We start from the raw sequence: 16,664 nt of genomic DNA on the forward strand, positions 1-16,664 counted from the left end.
AGGGGATCGCTAGGGACAACTGCTTAAAAGGCAGCTTCACATGCTAAATGCGCCTGGGAATTCGCATTTTAAGAAAGCGGCAGTTACTCTGATTTTGACCGCCAGGTCGGCGAACCTAATTTGCAAAATACTGCCTCCAATTCTTCTCCCTTGCCCCGCCCTCCACCCTCCTCTTTTCGCTCCCCGCTACCCAGGGCCAGCTAAAGAAACCGGAAATCTACTGGAAGGAGCCCCGGAGGCGGGCCTTTGCTGCGTTGCACTGCGCGTGCGCGCGCTGTCTCTTGCGTCACTCGGCCGCGCCCAGGCTCTCCGTGACGGCCCTTGGTCCTGACCGCAGCGGGGGTCGCAGGTCGTCCGGGGCAGCTCTTCTCGTCGCTCCCCCATGGAGGAGGCGGCGCTCACGGTTGCAGCACCGGATGCTCTCACCTCCTTCTGTACGGCGACGAAGGCGCTGGCCGCGCGAGCTCAAGAGGCGGCGGCCCGTGCGGCCTCTGTGGGCGTATAAGCGGAGGTGACCAGGGCCAAATAGTGGAGGGGAAGCCGCATGGCCGGCCTCCAGCTGGGGTGAGGTGGCCACTCTTTCTTTCTTTTTTTCTTTCAGGCAAGCGCGAAGGGGCTAACTGGGCGACTCTGCCGGTCTTGGGTTGGTAGGGGCCCTTCAGGGGCGCTTTTCTCTGCCCTGGGGACACGTGTGTTCAGAAATGGAAGGGCTTTTTCTCATCCTGCATCTAGTAATCCCGCCGTGAATTGGATTGCTGTTAAATCCCTTGGAAGCCTGACTTGGCCGTATCGGGCGCGTGTTCATTAAGCTCATTCAAATAGTTCCGTTTTGTTGTGGTGAGTTTTAGATTGTTTCAGCTACTGCGGAGATAATTGACAACTGAACAAGCCTTAGGAGTCGGCCGTAACGTTTTGAACATAACTGTTTTAATTCCTAACTTTTATAAAGTCACTTAATCCTGTCTTCCTCTCCCTACAACTGTACAAAACTTTTATTAGTTTTGTATTTGTGTCTCTTTAGTTTCTTCACTAGATTTTTCAGTTCGTTTAATACAGGATTATGTTTTAATTATATTTCTAGAAATCCTCTGTATGCCGTATGGCTAACTAGTAATAAAGGTAATATTAAAAGTAATAAAAGGACATATGAAAGAATAGAGATCTTTGTTTCATTGGAGTAAGTTATCTGTTGAAGCAGTGTGTTGTCCTTGGATGAGTAGGTTTCACGTTGGTAAGTAAAAGTATGCAGGCTAGTAGCCAAATTTTTGTATTTATTAACTATGTAGTCCTTTTGCCTACTCCTGTATTTTCTTCTTTCCAGGCCGGAGCTACTCTGTCAGGGTTTAAAACTTTAAATGAGAATAAAGAGTATTAAATAATACAAGGAAATGAAAGTGAATAAGTCATCTCTAACTGCTTCCAGACTTTTTTTCCTAAGAGACCATATTAAAGTTACATGTAAGTTAAAATTTTAATTTATAACTAATGTTGCTAAATGAGGTTTAGGTACATGTTAACAATGACTTTAAGATAAAATGAATAAGATTCTATTATAATGTATTGTTTTAATCACCTCTTTTTCACCTTATTCATAGGGCTAGAATTCCTTCCCCGTGGCACATGACACTGGGTACTTGAGAGTGAGGTGGTTTATTAATCTCACTCAGCCCAGGCAGAAGGACATGGCACATTGCACAGGGCCACAAGGGGTGGTGGTGGGGGACTGCAGAGTGAAGAATGAGTTGCTGTGGAATGTAGACCTTGAGTAACAAGTGTTTGAGGTGCACCCCTTGGATCCTGCAGGCGAGTGTGATTGGCTTGCTTTAAAATAATTCTACAGTCTGGGAGGGCAGTGAAGCCTAGTACTTCGATATAAGCAGGAAATATGCCAAGTCTCTGCAATAAGAAGGGTTATTTAGCCTCTTTTTAAAAAGTAATCTCTACACCCAGAGTGGGACTCAAACTCATGACTCCAAGAGCAAGAGTCATAGGCTCTACTGACTGAGCTAGCCAGGTACCTCAAGAAGGGATTTGACTTTGGGACCTTATCTACAGGAGCAGAGTCGGGAGGGGAACATATAGTTAGGCCATTAAAGCCCTCCCCATTTTACCAGATGTCAAGGCAGCACAAAATATTGGATCTTTTATTTTTTAAATTTTTTTAAAGGGAGTGATTTATTTAAGTAGGTTCACACCTAACATGGGGCTTGAACTCAAAACCCTAAGATCAAGAGTGGCATGCTCTGCTGACTGAGTCTTCCAGTAGCTTGAATCTTAATTTTTGACCTTATACTGCATGTATGTAATTTGCATATAGTGCAAGTTAACATTAAGTGTTAATAAATTAAATATTACTAAAGTAATAGTTACACATTACTAAATTAATAGTTACTCATTTGGTATTTGAAAGTCAGGTTTATGTGAGTGCAGTCTAAATTTGGATTTGTGAGGCTATCATACTGGGATTGATTTATTGATTATTGATTCCAGAATATTCAGACTTACACTTCAGTTCATTTTCTTCAGACCTTCAAAAGGGGAATTTTATAGACCAGGGAACTTTTAAGTAGTAGTCACTTCCTCAGTAGAATTTACATGATAATTAACATTGCTTTGATGATGATAATAGTTAAAGGGGTTGATTTTACATTAAGGTGTGCTTTAAAGAATCTTATGGTGACCCATGGTCATTGGAATACAGAGTGGGCTGCAGTGTTTTGTAGCTGGGTTTTACTCTCATTTTCCCAGATTTTATTATTATTACCTTTGCATTTTCACTTGTATGTAGTGCTGTCACTTCCCAGCATACTTGAGCAACTTTTTACAGCTTTTAAGAAGTTTTATGAGCTGTAAGAAAGTTTTTAAATCTTAGAATGCTCATCTAAATGACGCAGCTTTATTTTTAGGGCTATAGGGTTATAATTATTTCCATTTATCTATATTAACCCAGAAAACATATATTAAGATACATTTTTGAGACTGCCAGATAGCTAGGTGCACAGGATTATAAAGGTGACTCATAGGAGTCTAGGGGCTGGCAGTCTGGTGAGGGAAACTGGGTCGTAAACACTGTTAAGCCAGTCATTTAGATGTAGTGGGAACACTGTAAACACTTTTTTGTTGTTGTAATAGTCTTTTTATAGTCTATAGAAGTAATTCTTGCTGCTAACCATTTTGTTCCCAAATTATCTGCCTCCCACTATCACTGCAAGTTTATGTCTTCATCCATACTGATTGTCACAGTCCAGAATTATTCCAGAGGCAGGCTGATGAGTCTTGAGGTTACCAATGTTTGGCAAATAAAGAGACCATAGTTTATTTTATTTTAAATTTAAAAATCAGTATAACTTTATAGATTGTTTAGTTTCTTTTGTTAGTGTGTATGTTAAGGTTGTGACTCATTCAAGGTCATGCACCCAGCTAGAGGTAGGACGGAGTCTCCAGATTTTCCTTGTAGGACTTCCTGAATGCATATTCTTGCTTAAGAGTGGCATTAAGAGGATTGGGAGTACTTCTCCAAATACCTTGTAAGAGGGATTGGTTCTGGAAAGGTGTCAAGTAGACAGCTAATCTCATCCATACTGTATGTGACTGATAGTTAAAAAGCTCAGAGCACCTCCCTGACTTGAGATCTTTCCACGTTTCAGTATTATCTTGTTCCAAATTGTAAGGTGACTTTGCTTTTCAGATTGTTAGGGTTTCTTTTTTCTTTCCTCCTTCCCTCCTCCCTTCCTGTGGGCTCCACACCAGCACAGGGCCTGAACTCATGATCAAACAAGTTGGCCCTCCAATGGACTGAGCCACATAGGTGCCCCTTGTTAGTCGGTTCTGTCCTGACGTCCTTGCAACTCTTGGGAAACAGCCTGTGTTTTAAAAACCTTAATATGGAAATGTCCAGACATACATAGTACATGCAGTAGAGAGAATAGAATGATACAGTGAACCCTGGGTGTGCCTACAACCCATCTTTACCACTGATCCCCATTTCTGCAGACAAGTTTTGGCTTTTCAAAAATCTGATGGGAATTTTGCATTTACCCTGTAATAAGCCTGTTCAGGTATGTAAGTTAGCTATTCCAATAGCATTTAGCAATAAGCATTTGTGATTGTGTTCACAGGTCTTTAGGTCAGCAGGGATGACTCTCTGTTTTGCTCTGCATGTAATGGAAGGGTGCCAAGGGGCAAACAAAAATACAGAGGTTCTCTTTATATGTACACTCAGTACTGGCAGTCCTGTCACACCTACCTCCTATTGGCCAAAGTAAGCCACGGGGCCACACCCCAAGTCAGTGGGGGTGGGAAGGACTGTTCTTAGGAAGTGTTCCAGGAACCATAATGTGACTCAACAGGCAAATCTAAACACTGGTCCCATTGTCAGTGTCCTCTCAGTGTGAATACATTTTCCATTATTACAGAACATTATCCCCATTATTTAACTGCCTTTTGTCTGTCTCCCCACTGAAGACTAAAATTTAGCTATCACTATTTTATCCATAGAGCTTAGCATGTTTAATACACACAGCATTTGTTTGGTAAATACTATTTGAGTAAATGGATAACATAATTGAGGGGCTAGGTTGCTAAAGGCCAGAACCTCATAACCTCTGAAGAACAAAAAAACTTGTCTGGTCAGCAAGGGTTAATGTGTGAGGATCCTTCTGAATTGCAGATTAGTTCTGGAACTCAGTAGTTGTACTAAAAATACCAGAAAGTTGAGCTGGTAGTCAGTTATAACCAATCCTAAACCTTGTTGCTGAGTAATGTTTTTCCCTCTGCTTTCTGCACTTTGCTTTAGTTCATTTGTTAGCAGTGTTCATGAGTTGGCCGTTTGAAAAAAAAAAAAATTTGCAGTCTTTGGTAAGCCTCTGCTTCCTATCTGGTCTTGTGGCTGGAGCGTTCTAGGTCCATAGTCGTCATGTTCTCTGAAAAGTCCGTCAGTATCACACTTGCACCTTGGCAAATTTCTGTCTGCTAGAATCATCATCCTCTGCTAACAAAATGATAATGACAAATGATAAATCGGCATACCTCCAAATAGGCTAAATAAGAAATAAATTACCATTTGCTTTTATCTACATAGATTTTTTTAATGAGTGCAAGAGAATCTTTTATTTATTTTTTAAATAATGTTCAGTTAGCCACTGTGTAATATATCATTAGTTTTTGTTTAGTGTTAAGTGATTCATTAGTTGTGTATAATACCTAGTGCTCATCATGACCCATGGTCCCCTCTTTTTTTTTTTTTTTAAAGTATTTTATTTATTTATTTGTCAGAGAGACCGAGAGAGAGCACACAAGCAGGCAGAGTGGCAAGCAGGCAGAGGCAGAGAGAGAAGCAGGCTCCCTGCTGAGCAAGGGGCCTAATATAGGACTTGATCCCAGGACCCTGGGATCATGACCTGAGCCGAAGGCAGCAGCTTAAGGGACTGAGCCACCCAGGCATCCCCCCATGTCCCCTCCTTAATACCCATCATCCTGTTAGCTATCCTCCCAAGCTTCCCCCATCAGAAACCCTCTCTTTGTTTCCCAGGGTCCATAGTCTGTCATGGTGTGTCTCCCTCTGATCTCTCCCCCCTTCAGTTTTCCCTTCCTTTCTCTATGGTCCTCCTGGTATTCCTTATGTTCTGCATAAGGAATATGAGTGAAACCATAGTATAATTGTCTTTCTGTGCTTGACTTACTTTACTTGGTATAATCCCCTCCAGTTCCATCCATTTTGATGCAAATGATGGGTATTCATCCTTTCTGATGGCTGAATAATACTCCATTATATTTATGTACCACAGCTTCTTTATCTGTTCATCTGTTGAAGGGCATTTTGGCTTCCACAGTTTGGCTATTGTGAACATTGCTGCTATAAACATTGGGGGTACTTGTGCCCCTTCTTATCAAAGCATCTGTATCTTTGGGGTAAATACCTAGTAGGGTAATTGCTGGGTTATAGGGTAGCTCTATTTTGAACTATCTTGAGGAAGCTCCCTACTGTTTTTCAGAGTGGCTGTACCAGCTTGCCTTCCCACCAAGAGTGTCAGAGGGATCCCCTTTGTCCCTATCCTCATCAACATTTGTTCCCTGTTTTTTTAATTTTTGCCATTGTAACTGGTATAAGATGGAATCTTATTTATGGTTTTGATTTGTATTTCCCTCATGGCTGGTGATGTTGAACATTCTTACGTGTGTCTGTTAGCCATTTGTATGTGTTTTTTGGAGAAGTGTCTGTTGCGTCTTCTGCCCATTTTTTGACTGGGTTATTTGTGTTTTGAGTGTTGAGTTTGAGAAGTTCTTTATAGATCTTGGATATCAGCCCTTTATGTATAATGTGATTTGCAAATATTTTCTCCCATTCCATGGGTTGCCTCTTAGTTTTGTTGACTATTTCCTTTGCTGTGCAGAAGATTTTATCTTGATGAAGTCCCAGTAGTTCATTTTCGCTTTTGTTTCCTTTGCCTTTGGAGACATGCATGTCTTTTTTTTAAAGATTTTGTTTATTTATTTATTTGACAGACAGCGATCACAAGTAGGCAGAGAGGCAGGCAGAGAGAGAGAGAGAGAGGGAAGCAGGCTTCCTGCGGAGCAGAGAGCCCGATGCGGGGCTCGATCCCAGGACCCTGAGATCATGACCCGAGCCAAAGGCAGCAGCCCAAACCACTGAGCCACCCAGGCGCCCCGAGACATGCATGTCTTAAAAGAAGTTGCTGCAACTGATGTAGGAAAGGTTACTGCCTATGTTCTCTTCTAGAATTTTGATGGATTCCTTTCTCACATTGACGTCTTTCATCAATTTAGAATTTATGTTTGTGTATGGTGTGAGAAGATGCTCCAGTTTAATTTTTCTGTATGTAGCTGTTTTCCCAGCACCACTTATTGAAGAGACTCTTTTCCCATTGGATATTGTTGAAGATTCTTGACCATAGAGTTGAGGGTCCATTTCTGGGCTCTATTCTATTCCCTTGATTTATATGTCTGTTTTTGTGCCAATACCATGCTGTCTTGGTGTTCCCAGGTTTGTAATATAGCTTGAAGTCAGGCAGCATGATGCCCCCAGCTTTGATTTTCTTTTTCAACATTCCCTTGGTGATTTGGGGGTCTTTTCTGGTTCCATACAAATTTTAGAATTGTTTGTTCCAGCTCCTTGAAAAATGCCAGTGGTATTTTAATAGGGGTACTATTGAAATTGTAGATTGCTCTGGGCAGGATAGACATTTTCACAATATTCAGTCTTCCAATCTGTGAGCATGGAATGTTTTTCCATCTTTTCGTGTCTTCCTCAGTTTCTTTTGTAAATCTTCTGTAATTACTAGAGTGTATTAACCTCTTTGGTTAGATTTATTCCTAGGTATCTTATGGTTTTTGTTGCTGTTGTGAATGGAATTAATTCCTTTATTTCTCTTTCTGCAGTTACATTGTTAGTGTATAGTAAAGCAACTGATTTCTGTGCATTGATTTTGTATCCTGCCACATTGCTGAATTGCTGTATGAGTTCTAGTAATTTGGCGTTGGAGTCTTTTGGGTTTTCCACCTAAAGTATCATGTCATCTGTGAAGAGAGAGAGTTTGACTTCTTCTTTGGCAATTTGGATGCATTTTCTTTTTGTTGTCTGATTGTTGATGTTAGGACTTTAGTACTGTGTTGAACAATAGTGGTGAGAGTGGGCATTTCTGTCATGTTCCTGACCTTAAGGGAAGAGCTTTTCCACATTGAGAATGGTATTTGCTGTGGGCTTTTTGTAGATGATTTTTATGAAATTGAGAAATGTTCCCTCTATCTCTACACACTGAAGAGTTTTTTTTTTTTTTTTTTTTAAGATTTCATTTATTTATTTGACAGAGATCAAGCAGGCAGAGAGGCAAGCAGAGAGAGAGGAGGAAGCAGGCTCCCCGCTGAGCAGAGAGCCCGATGTGGGGCTCGATCCCAGGACCCTGAGATCATGACCTGAGCTGAAGGCAGAGGCTTAACCCACTGAGCCACCCGGGCGCCCCACACTGAAGAGTTTTAATCAGGAAAGGATGTTGTATTTTGTCAAATGCTTTTTCTGCATCAGTTGAGAGAATCATACTGTTCTTGTCTTTTCTTTTATTAATATGCTCTATCATGTTGATTGATTTGCGAATGTTGAACCACCCTTTCATCCCAGGAATAAATCCGACTTGGTTGTGGTGGATAATCCTTTTAATGTTCTGTTGGGTCCTATTGACTAGGATCTTGTTGAGGATTTTGGCATCTGTTCATCAGGGCTATTGGTCTGTAATTCTCTATTTTGATGAGCTCTTTGCCTGGTTTTGGGATCAGGGTAATACTGGCCTCATAGAAGGACTTTGTTTATGTAGATTTCTAAGAAGAAGGTGTATTCATGAGAAAACTCCGAGCTTCTCTGTATACATTATTCAAAAAGAACACATGAAATTGGTAAATGTATTGATAAACTAGATTTGTATATTCTCATGCCTGATTTTCATGCTACAGAAATTTTTTTCTTTTTTTCTCTTTTTTTTTCAAGATTTTTTTTTTTTTTAAGTTATTTATCAGAGAGAAAGAGAGAGCAGAGGCAGAGGGAGAGGCGGGCTCCCTGCCGAGCAAGGAGCCCGATGTGGGACTCGATTCCAGGACTCTGGGATCATGACCTCAACCAACTGAGCCACCCAGGCGTCCCTGGAAATTTTTTTCTTAACAGCAAAGTTTTGTTACTAGGAACTGTCAACTAAGACGGGAGACATCTAAATATGAAACTAGAGTTCATAAAACCAATTTAAATTTTAAACAGTATTGGCATATAAAAGTAGTTGTATTTTTATTTCTTTTCAGTTTTACTGAGTTATTTGTTGACATATAACATTGTATTAGCTAAGGAATGCAACATAGTGATTATATGTGTATTATAACATGATCACCACAGTAAGTTTAGTTAACATCACACATACAAATTTATTTTCCTGTGATGAGAACTTTTAAGATCTCTCTCAGCCACTTTCAAATACGTAATACAGTATTGTTAGCTGTAGTCACCATGCTGTACATGAACATCCCCAAACTTTAACTATATCTTTTTACCACCTTCACCCATTTCTGTCACCTCTCTACCCCCTCACCCATTTTAGTCACCCTTTTACCCCTACCTCTGGTAACCACCAGTCTGTTCTCTGATTTTATGATTTTGGTTTTTAAGTATGGCCTTACATCACAATCCTATCTTTTGCCATAAGTATGAGAAATAATTTTACATTGGTGGTAAATTATAAATGGTAAATATATTATCCATGGTAGTAATGAAAATACTCCTTTATGAATGGAAAAGTGGAGTAAAATTTTTGATGATGGATTATCATCATTCTGCTTAAAAATCAAGTTTTGTTTTGTTTTGCATTTTTTAGATTTGAAGATTGCATAGTCCTGCGTCTGGCACCAGTGTTTTCTCTGTTTTGTGATCAATGTGATTCACAAGAACTTCTTTAGTAACAAACGAAATGATCCAGGGCCGTGGAAAATATGACTTTTACATTGGTCTGGGATTGGCTATGAGCTCCAGCATTTTCATTGGCGGGAGTTTCATTTTGAAAAAAAAAGGTCTTCTTCGACTTGCCAGGAAAGGCTCCATGAGAGCAGGTAGGCTGTGTCTTATGTGACTGTGAAATGACATCAGTGTGTGCTTGTGTACTGAGGTTCTTTGTTGGTAGACAACCATATCTTTGTTCCTACTTAGTATATTTGAAACTTTGAACTTTGCAAGCCTTGTAAATCTTTATAGAGAATTAGACATCAGTTTTGTGATGAGAAAAATTAAAAGTGAGACGATGTCAAAATAAGCTATTAACTTCTGCAGTTATTATCAAAGTGGAAATAGGGACCAAGGCCCAATTAGCATCCAGCCTTATCTTTAAATTTTGTTATGTCTGTAGTGAAGGAGCTAAGGGTTTATGAACAGAATCAGAATATTACTGAAGCCTAGGATTTTTTAAATCTAGGATACTGAAGTTTTACTTTTACCTTAAGACATTTTACCTGATGATCTTAAATTGACATGAAGGAAAGAGAAGGCTTACTATGGTTAAAGAGTATTCTGTTCAGTGATTTTTCTGAAGGGTGATATAGGTTATTTCCCCCAGACTTGTCCTGCTGACAAGTCATGAGACCTTGGGGGAGACTCAGTGTGATAAAACCCCCCTCTGACTTCTTTTGGTGCATTCATGACAGCATTATGTTGCTTTCTGGTCATGTTCTATCATTCAGCCTCTGCTTTATTTAGTTCCAAACCCGATTCTGACCTCATAGGAAGATCTGCTTTGGCAGTTTAAAAAAAAAAAAAAAAATCGAACTTCTTCCTCTTTCCTGTGCCATCTTTATGGCCAGAGCTAATCAGTTTTAAAATAGTAGCCTCTGTTAGCGGGAAGAGAAGAAAGTATTAGCATATGCTGCTTCAATAAGTATGTTCCTCATTCTTGTCTTAAGGCCGGTACTCTCAATGGCCATGATAGATATGCTTGTCAGAGGGTTCATTTGCATTGGCTTTTCTTTTGGACAATGGCTTAAGTACCAATTGCTTCCTGATTTTATTAATTTTGGGGAGAGGAAAGTCAAATAGGAAGATGAAGATCCTGGCAGCTCCAGACTGTGATGAATGCTCAGTCTTTTTATGTATGGTCAATATAAAACCCCTTCTACAAGGTTACTTCCTCATAAGTAGGACTAACCCACACCTATATGGCTTATCCACATTCAGACTAATTTATTTGAAGTTGGGTTACTTCTTACTGGTTCTTTTTCTTTGTTTATTGAAGCTGAGTTCACAAAACAAAAGAATGATGCATAGACTGAAAATAAGGATTGATTTTAATTCTTTTACTGAACAGTATAGTGCAAACCTAAACATTTTTAACATTTTCGTGATCCTGATCCCCTTTTCTAAGATAATCATAAAAAGATTATTTTAGAAATCTGCTTACACAGTCATGGTGGAACCTTTATTCAAAATAATAATAACAAATGAGGTATTTCAAAATCTATAATTGGTAATAGTTGTCATAAATTACAAGAGTCTGATAATCTTCCAAAAAAGCTAAATTTTGCTTTTTCATTTGCAGGTCAAGGTGGCCATGCATATCTTAAAGAATGGTTGTGGTGGGCTGGATTGCTATCAAGTATGTATAGAGAACATTTCAAGGATATTTTATAGTTGTATATTAAAATATTTGCACATACTAATACTGCCTCTTACTAGCACATTGTTGTTTGTTTATTTAATTTTTAAAGATTTATCTATTCTAGAGAAAGAGAGACAGAGCAAGTGAGGGTGGGGAGGGGCAGAGAATCCTGAAGCAGCCTACCTGCTGAGCACAGAGCCTGATGCTGGACTGGAATCCAGCACCCCAAGATCACTACCTGAGTCAGTCAAGAGTCTGCTGCTTAACCGACTGAGCCACCCAGGTGCCCCTTTACAATTTTTAAATAAATCCTTGCTTTTTTAATGAATAGTACTCAAAATACATAAAATAGAAGCCAGTAAAAGTCATTTAGCAGTTTAATAGTTTATTTAATTTGAATGAGAAGACTTTCTTTTACCTGTCCGATTGAAATATGTGTGATATACCTATGTGTTTTTATTTATTTATTTATTTATTTATTTATTTATTTTTATTTATTTATTTGACAGAGAGAAATCACAAGTAGATGGAGAGGCAGGCAGGCAGAGAGAGAGAGAGGGAAGCAGGCTTCCTGCTGAGCAGAGAGCCCGATGCGGGACTCGATCCCAGGACCCTGAGATCATGACCTGAGCTGAAGGCAGCGGCTTAACCCACTGAGCCACCCAGGCGCCCACCTATGTGTTTTTTTAAAGATTGTTAGTTTAAGAGGTAACTTTGTTAGTAAAATATCCTGTTTAAAATATCCTGTATTAGGGTTGGGGAAAAAAAAAAAAAAATATCCTGTATTAAAATATCCTGTAGGGGCGCCTGGGTGGCTCAGTGGGTTGGGCTGCTGCCTTCGGCTCGGGTCATGATCTCAGGGTCCTGGGATCGAGTTCTGCATCGGGCTCTCTGCTCCGCAGGGAGCCTGCTTCCCTCTCTCTCTCTCTCTGCCTGCCTCTCCATCTACTTGTGATTTCTCTCTGTCAAATAAATAAATAAAATCTTAAAAAAAAAAAAAATCCTGTATATCCTGTATATTTATATCCTGTATAAAAATTCCAAAAAATATACAGATAAATTAAAATTTAATTAAGTGTTGGATATAAAGTCAACATATAAAACTAAACTGCATTATGAGCAGCAATTAGAAAATGAAATGTTGGGGTATTTGGGTGGCTCAATGGGTTAAGCATTTGCCTTTGGCTCAGGTCATGATTTCAGGGTCCTGAGATCGAGTCTCACATTGTGCTCTCTGCTTAGTGGGGAGTCTGCTTCTCCCTCTCATTCTCTCTCTCTGCTCTCCTTCTCTCTTTCTCTCTCTCTCAAATAAATATCTTTTTAAAAATGTTAAAATGATACCATTTTCATATAATTTTTAAAAATAGGAATTATTTAATTATAAATGTAACAAAAGGTGGGAAAGATACCTATGGAGAAATGAAATCATTACTGAGAAAAAGACGACAATAGAGGGATATATTATTTTCATGAGTTGAAAGATTCATTATTGGAAAGTCATCATTTCCACAGTGACAGGTTAAATGCTATTCCATTTAAAACTGTAGGTGGTCATGTGGTAGATGGCAAGTTGATTTAAAATTTGTACAGTAGGGCACCTGGGTGGCTCAGTCAAGCATCTGCCTTCGGTTCAGGTCATGATCCTGGGGTCCTGGGATAGAGTCTTGCTCAGCTTGGAGTCTGCTTTTTCCTCTCTCTGTGCCCCTCCTCCCTGCTTATGTTCTCTATCTCAAATAAATTGGGGGGGGGGGGGAAGACCCTAAAATTCAAAACACATTTTAAAAAAATAAGTAAAATTTCGGGGCGCCTGGGTGGCTCAGTGGGTTAAGCCGCTGCCTTCGGCTCAGGTCATGATCTCAGGGTCCTGGGATCGAGTCCCGCATCGGGCTCTCTGCTCAGCAGGGAGCCTGCTTCCTTCTCTCTCTCTCTCTCTCTCTGCCTGCCTCTCAGTGTACTTGTAATTTCTCTCTGTCAAATAAATAAATAAAATCTTAAAAAAAAAATAAGTAAAATTTGTATGGTAGTACAGAAGTCTGAGTAAAGCGAACTCTTTTTTTAATTTAAATTTTGATAGTTAACATGCAGTGCAGTATTGGTTTCAGGAGTAGAACTCAATGATCCATCACTTATATACAACACCTAGGGTTCATCACAAATACCCTCTTTTTTTTTTTTTTTTTTTTTAAAGATTTTGTTTATTTATTTGACAGAGATCACAAGTAGGCAGAGAAGCAGGCAGAGAGAGAGAGGAGGAAGCAGGCTCCTGCTGAGCAGAGAGCCCGATGCGGGGCTCGATCCCAGGACCCTGAGATCATGACCTGAGCTGAAGGCAGAGGCTTTAACCCACTGAGCCACCCAGGCGCCCCACAAATACCCTCTTTAATACCCATTCACCATCTAGCTCATTCCCCACCCACCTCCCTTGGTCAGCCCTCAGCTCTCTACCGTTAAGCTGCTCTCCTTTCTTTCTTTTCCCCCTTCCCTTATGCTCATCTGTTTTCTTTCTTAAATCCCACATATGAGTGAGATAAGGTATTTGTCTTTCTCTGATTTATTTCACTTAGCATAATGCACTCGTGCTCCATCCATGTCATTGCAAATAAATTGTTAAAATGGTACCATACATACCACATCTTCATTATCCATTCATCAGTTGTTGGACATTTAGGCTCTCTCCATAGATTGGCTATTGTTGATAATGCTGCAGTAAACAAGGGGGGGGGGTGTATGGACACCTTTGAATCTGTATTTTTGTATCCTTTGGATAAATACTTAGAAGTGCAATTGCTGGATTGTAGGATGGTTCTCTTTTTAACTTTTTGAAGAACCTGTAACCTCTTCTCCAGAGTAACTACACCAGTTTACTTTCCCACCGACAGGCAAAAGGGTTCCCCTTTTTCCACATCCTCAGTAGCATCTTTTATTTCTTGTGTTGTTAATATTAGATCGTACAGGTTTGAGGTGGTATCTTCTTGTGGTTTTGATTCATATTTCCCTGATGATGAGTAATGTTGAGTATCTTTTCATGTGTCTCTTAACCATCTGGATGTCTTCTTTAGAAAAGTGTCTATTCATGTCTCTTGCCCAGTTATTAACTAGATTATTTGTTTTTTGGGTGTTGAGTTTGGTATGTTCCTTAGAGGTTTTGGATACGAACCCTTTGTTAGTATGTGATTTACAGAGTATCTTTTACTGTTCTGTGGGCTACCTTTTTTTTTAATTTATTTTCAGCGTAACAGTATTCATTGTTTTTGCACCACACCCAGTGCTCCATGCAATCCGTGCCCTCTCCAATACCCACCACCTGGCTCCCCCCACGTCCCACCCCCCGCCCCTTCAAAACCCTGAGATTGTTTTTCAGAATCCATAGTCTCTCATGGTTCACCTCCCCTTCCAGTTTCCCTCAACGGCCTTTTCCTCTCTAACTACCCTTGTCCTCCATGGTATTTGTTATGCTCCACAAATAAGTGAAATCATATGATAATTGACTCTCTCTGCCTGACTTACTTCACTCAACATAATCTCTTCCAGTCCTGTCCATGTTGCTACAAAAGTTGGGTATTCATCCTTTCTGATGGAGGCATAATACTCCATAGTGTATATGAACCACATCTTCCTTTATCCATTCGTCCGTTGAAGGGCATCTTGGTTCTTTACACAGTTTGGCGACCCTGGCCATTGTTGCTATACACATTGGGGTACAGATGGCCCTTGTTTTCACTGCATCTGTATCTTTGGGGTAAATACCCAGTAGTGCAATTTGCAGGGTCATAGGGAAGCTCTATTTTTAATTTCTTAAGGAATCTCCACACTGTTCTCCAAAGTGGCTGCACCAACTTGTATTCCCACCAACAGTGGAAGAGGGTTGCCCTTTCTCCACATCCCCTCCAATACACGTTGTTTCCTGTCTTGCTAATTTTGTCCATTCTAACTGGTGTAAGGTGATATCTCAATGTGGTTTTAATTTGAATCTCCCTGATGGCTAGTGATGATGAACGTTTTTCATGTGTATGATAGCCATTTGTATGTCTTCACTGGAGAAGTGTCTGTTCATGTCTTTTGGCCATGTTTTTTTATATGATTATCTGTTTTGTGTGTGTTGAGTTTTGAGGAGTTCTTGATAGATCCTGGATATCAACCTTTTGTCTGTACTGTCATTTGCAAATATCTTCTCCCATTCCGTGGGTTGCCTCTTTGTTTTCTTGACTGTTAACTTGGCTGTGCAGAAGCTTTTGATTTTGATGAAGTCGCAAAAGTTCATTTTTGCTTTTGTTTCCTTTGCCTTTGGAGACATATCTTGAAAGAAGTTGCTGTGGCTGATATCAAAGAGGTTATTGCCTATGTTCTCTAGGATTCTGATGGATTCCTGTCTCATGTTGAGGTCTTTTATCCATTTTGAGTTTATCTTTGTGTACGGTGTAAGAGAATGGTCGAGTTTCATTCTTCTACATATAGCTGCCCAGTTTTCCCAGCACCATTTATTGAAGAGACTTTTTTCTACTGTATATTTTTTCCTGTTTTGTCGAAGATTATTTGACCATAGAGTTGAGGGTCCATATCTGGGCTCTCTGCTCTGTTCCACTGGTCTATGTGTCTGTTTTTATGCCAGTACCATGCTGACTTGCTGATCACAGCTTTGTAGTAAAGCTTGAAATCAGGTACCGTGATGCCTCCCGTTTTATTTTTGTTTTTCAACATTTCCTTAGAGATTCGGGGTCTCTTCTGATTCCGTACAAATTTTTGGATTATTTGCTCCAGCTCTTTGAAGAATACCAGTGGAACTTTGATCGGAATAGCTTTAAAAGTATAGATTGCTCTAGGCAGTATGGACATTTTAACAATGTTTATTCTTTCAATCCAAGAGCATGGAATGGCCTTCCATCTTTTTGTGTCTTCTTCAATTTCTTTCATGAGTGTTCTGTAGTTCCTTGAGTACAGATCCTTTACCTCTTTGGTTAGGTTTATTCCCAGGTATCTTATTAAGGTTCTTGGTGCTATAGTAAATGGAATCGATTCTCTAATTTTCCTTTCTGTATTTTCATTGTTAGTGTATAAGAAAGCCACTGATTTCTGTACATTGACTTTGTATCCTGCCACGTTGCTGAATTGCTGTAGGAGTTCTAGTAGTTTGGGGGTGGAGTCTTTTGGGTTTTCCATATAAAGAATCATGTCATCTGCAAAGAGAGAGAGTTTGACTTCTTCATTGCCAATTTGGATACCTTTTATTTCTCTTTGTGGTCTGATTGCTGTTGCTAGGACTTCTCATACTATGTTGAACAAGAGTGGTGAGAGTGGGCATCCTTGTCGTGTTCCTGATCTCAACGGGAAGGCTGCAAGCTTTTTCCCATTGAGGATGATATTTGCTGTGGGTCTTTCATAGATAGATTTGATAAAGTTCAGGAATGTTCCCTCTATCCCTGTACTTTGAAGTGTTTTAATCAGGAACGGATGCTGGATTTTGTCAAATGCTTTTTCTGCATCAATTGAGAGGACCATGTGGTTCTTCTCTCTTCTCTTATTAATTTGTTA

General features: G+C 39.8%; 1 protein-coding gene across 3 annotated transcripts in view; it reads left to right on the top strand.

The window, feature by feature from the left end:
* The first annotated feature begins 269 nt into the window (after positions 1-269).
* NIPA2 (NIPA magnesium transporter 2) overlaps positions 270-16,664 on the top strand; it is a 30,189-nt gene continuing 13,794 nt past the window's right edge. Inside the window, exons 1-3 of one of the 3 annotated variants that reach the window (XM_059371744.1) lie at positions 271-564; positions 9,369-9,600; positions 11,076-11,132. In XM_059371744.1, coding sequence (XP_059227727.1) covers positions 9,462-9,600; positions 11,076-11,132 — 196 coding nt within the window. In that variant the 5' untranslated portion in view covers positions 271-564; positions 9,369-9,461. Of the gene's footprint in view, positions 565-1,321; positions 1,459-9,368; positions 9,601-11,075; positions 11,133-16,664 lie in introns of those variants that run through there. The other 2 variants (XM_059371746.1, XM_059371747.1) reach the window with 2 other exon arrangements.

This window comes from Mustela nigripes, chromosome 13, assembly GCF_022355385.1.
Source record: "Mustela nigripes isolate SB6536 chromosome 13, MUSNIG.SB6536, whole genome shotgun sequence".
Lineage (NCBI taxonomy): Eukaryota > Metazoa > Chordata > Mammalia > Carnivora > Mustelidae > Mustela > Mustela nigripes.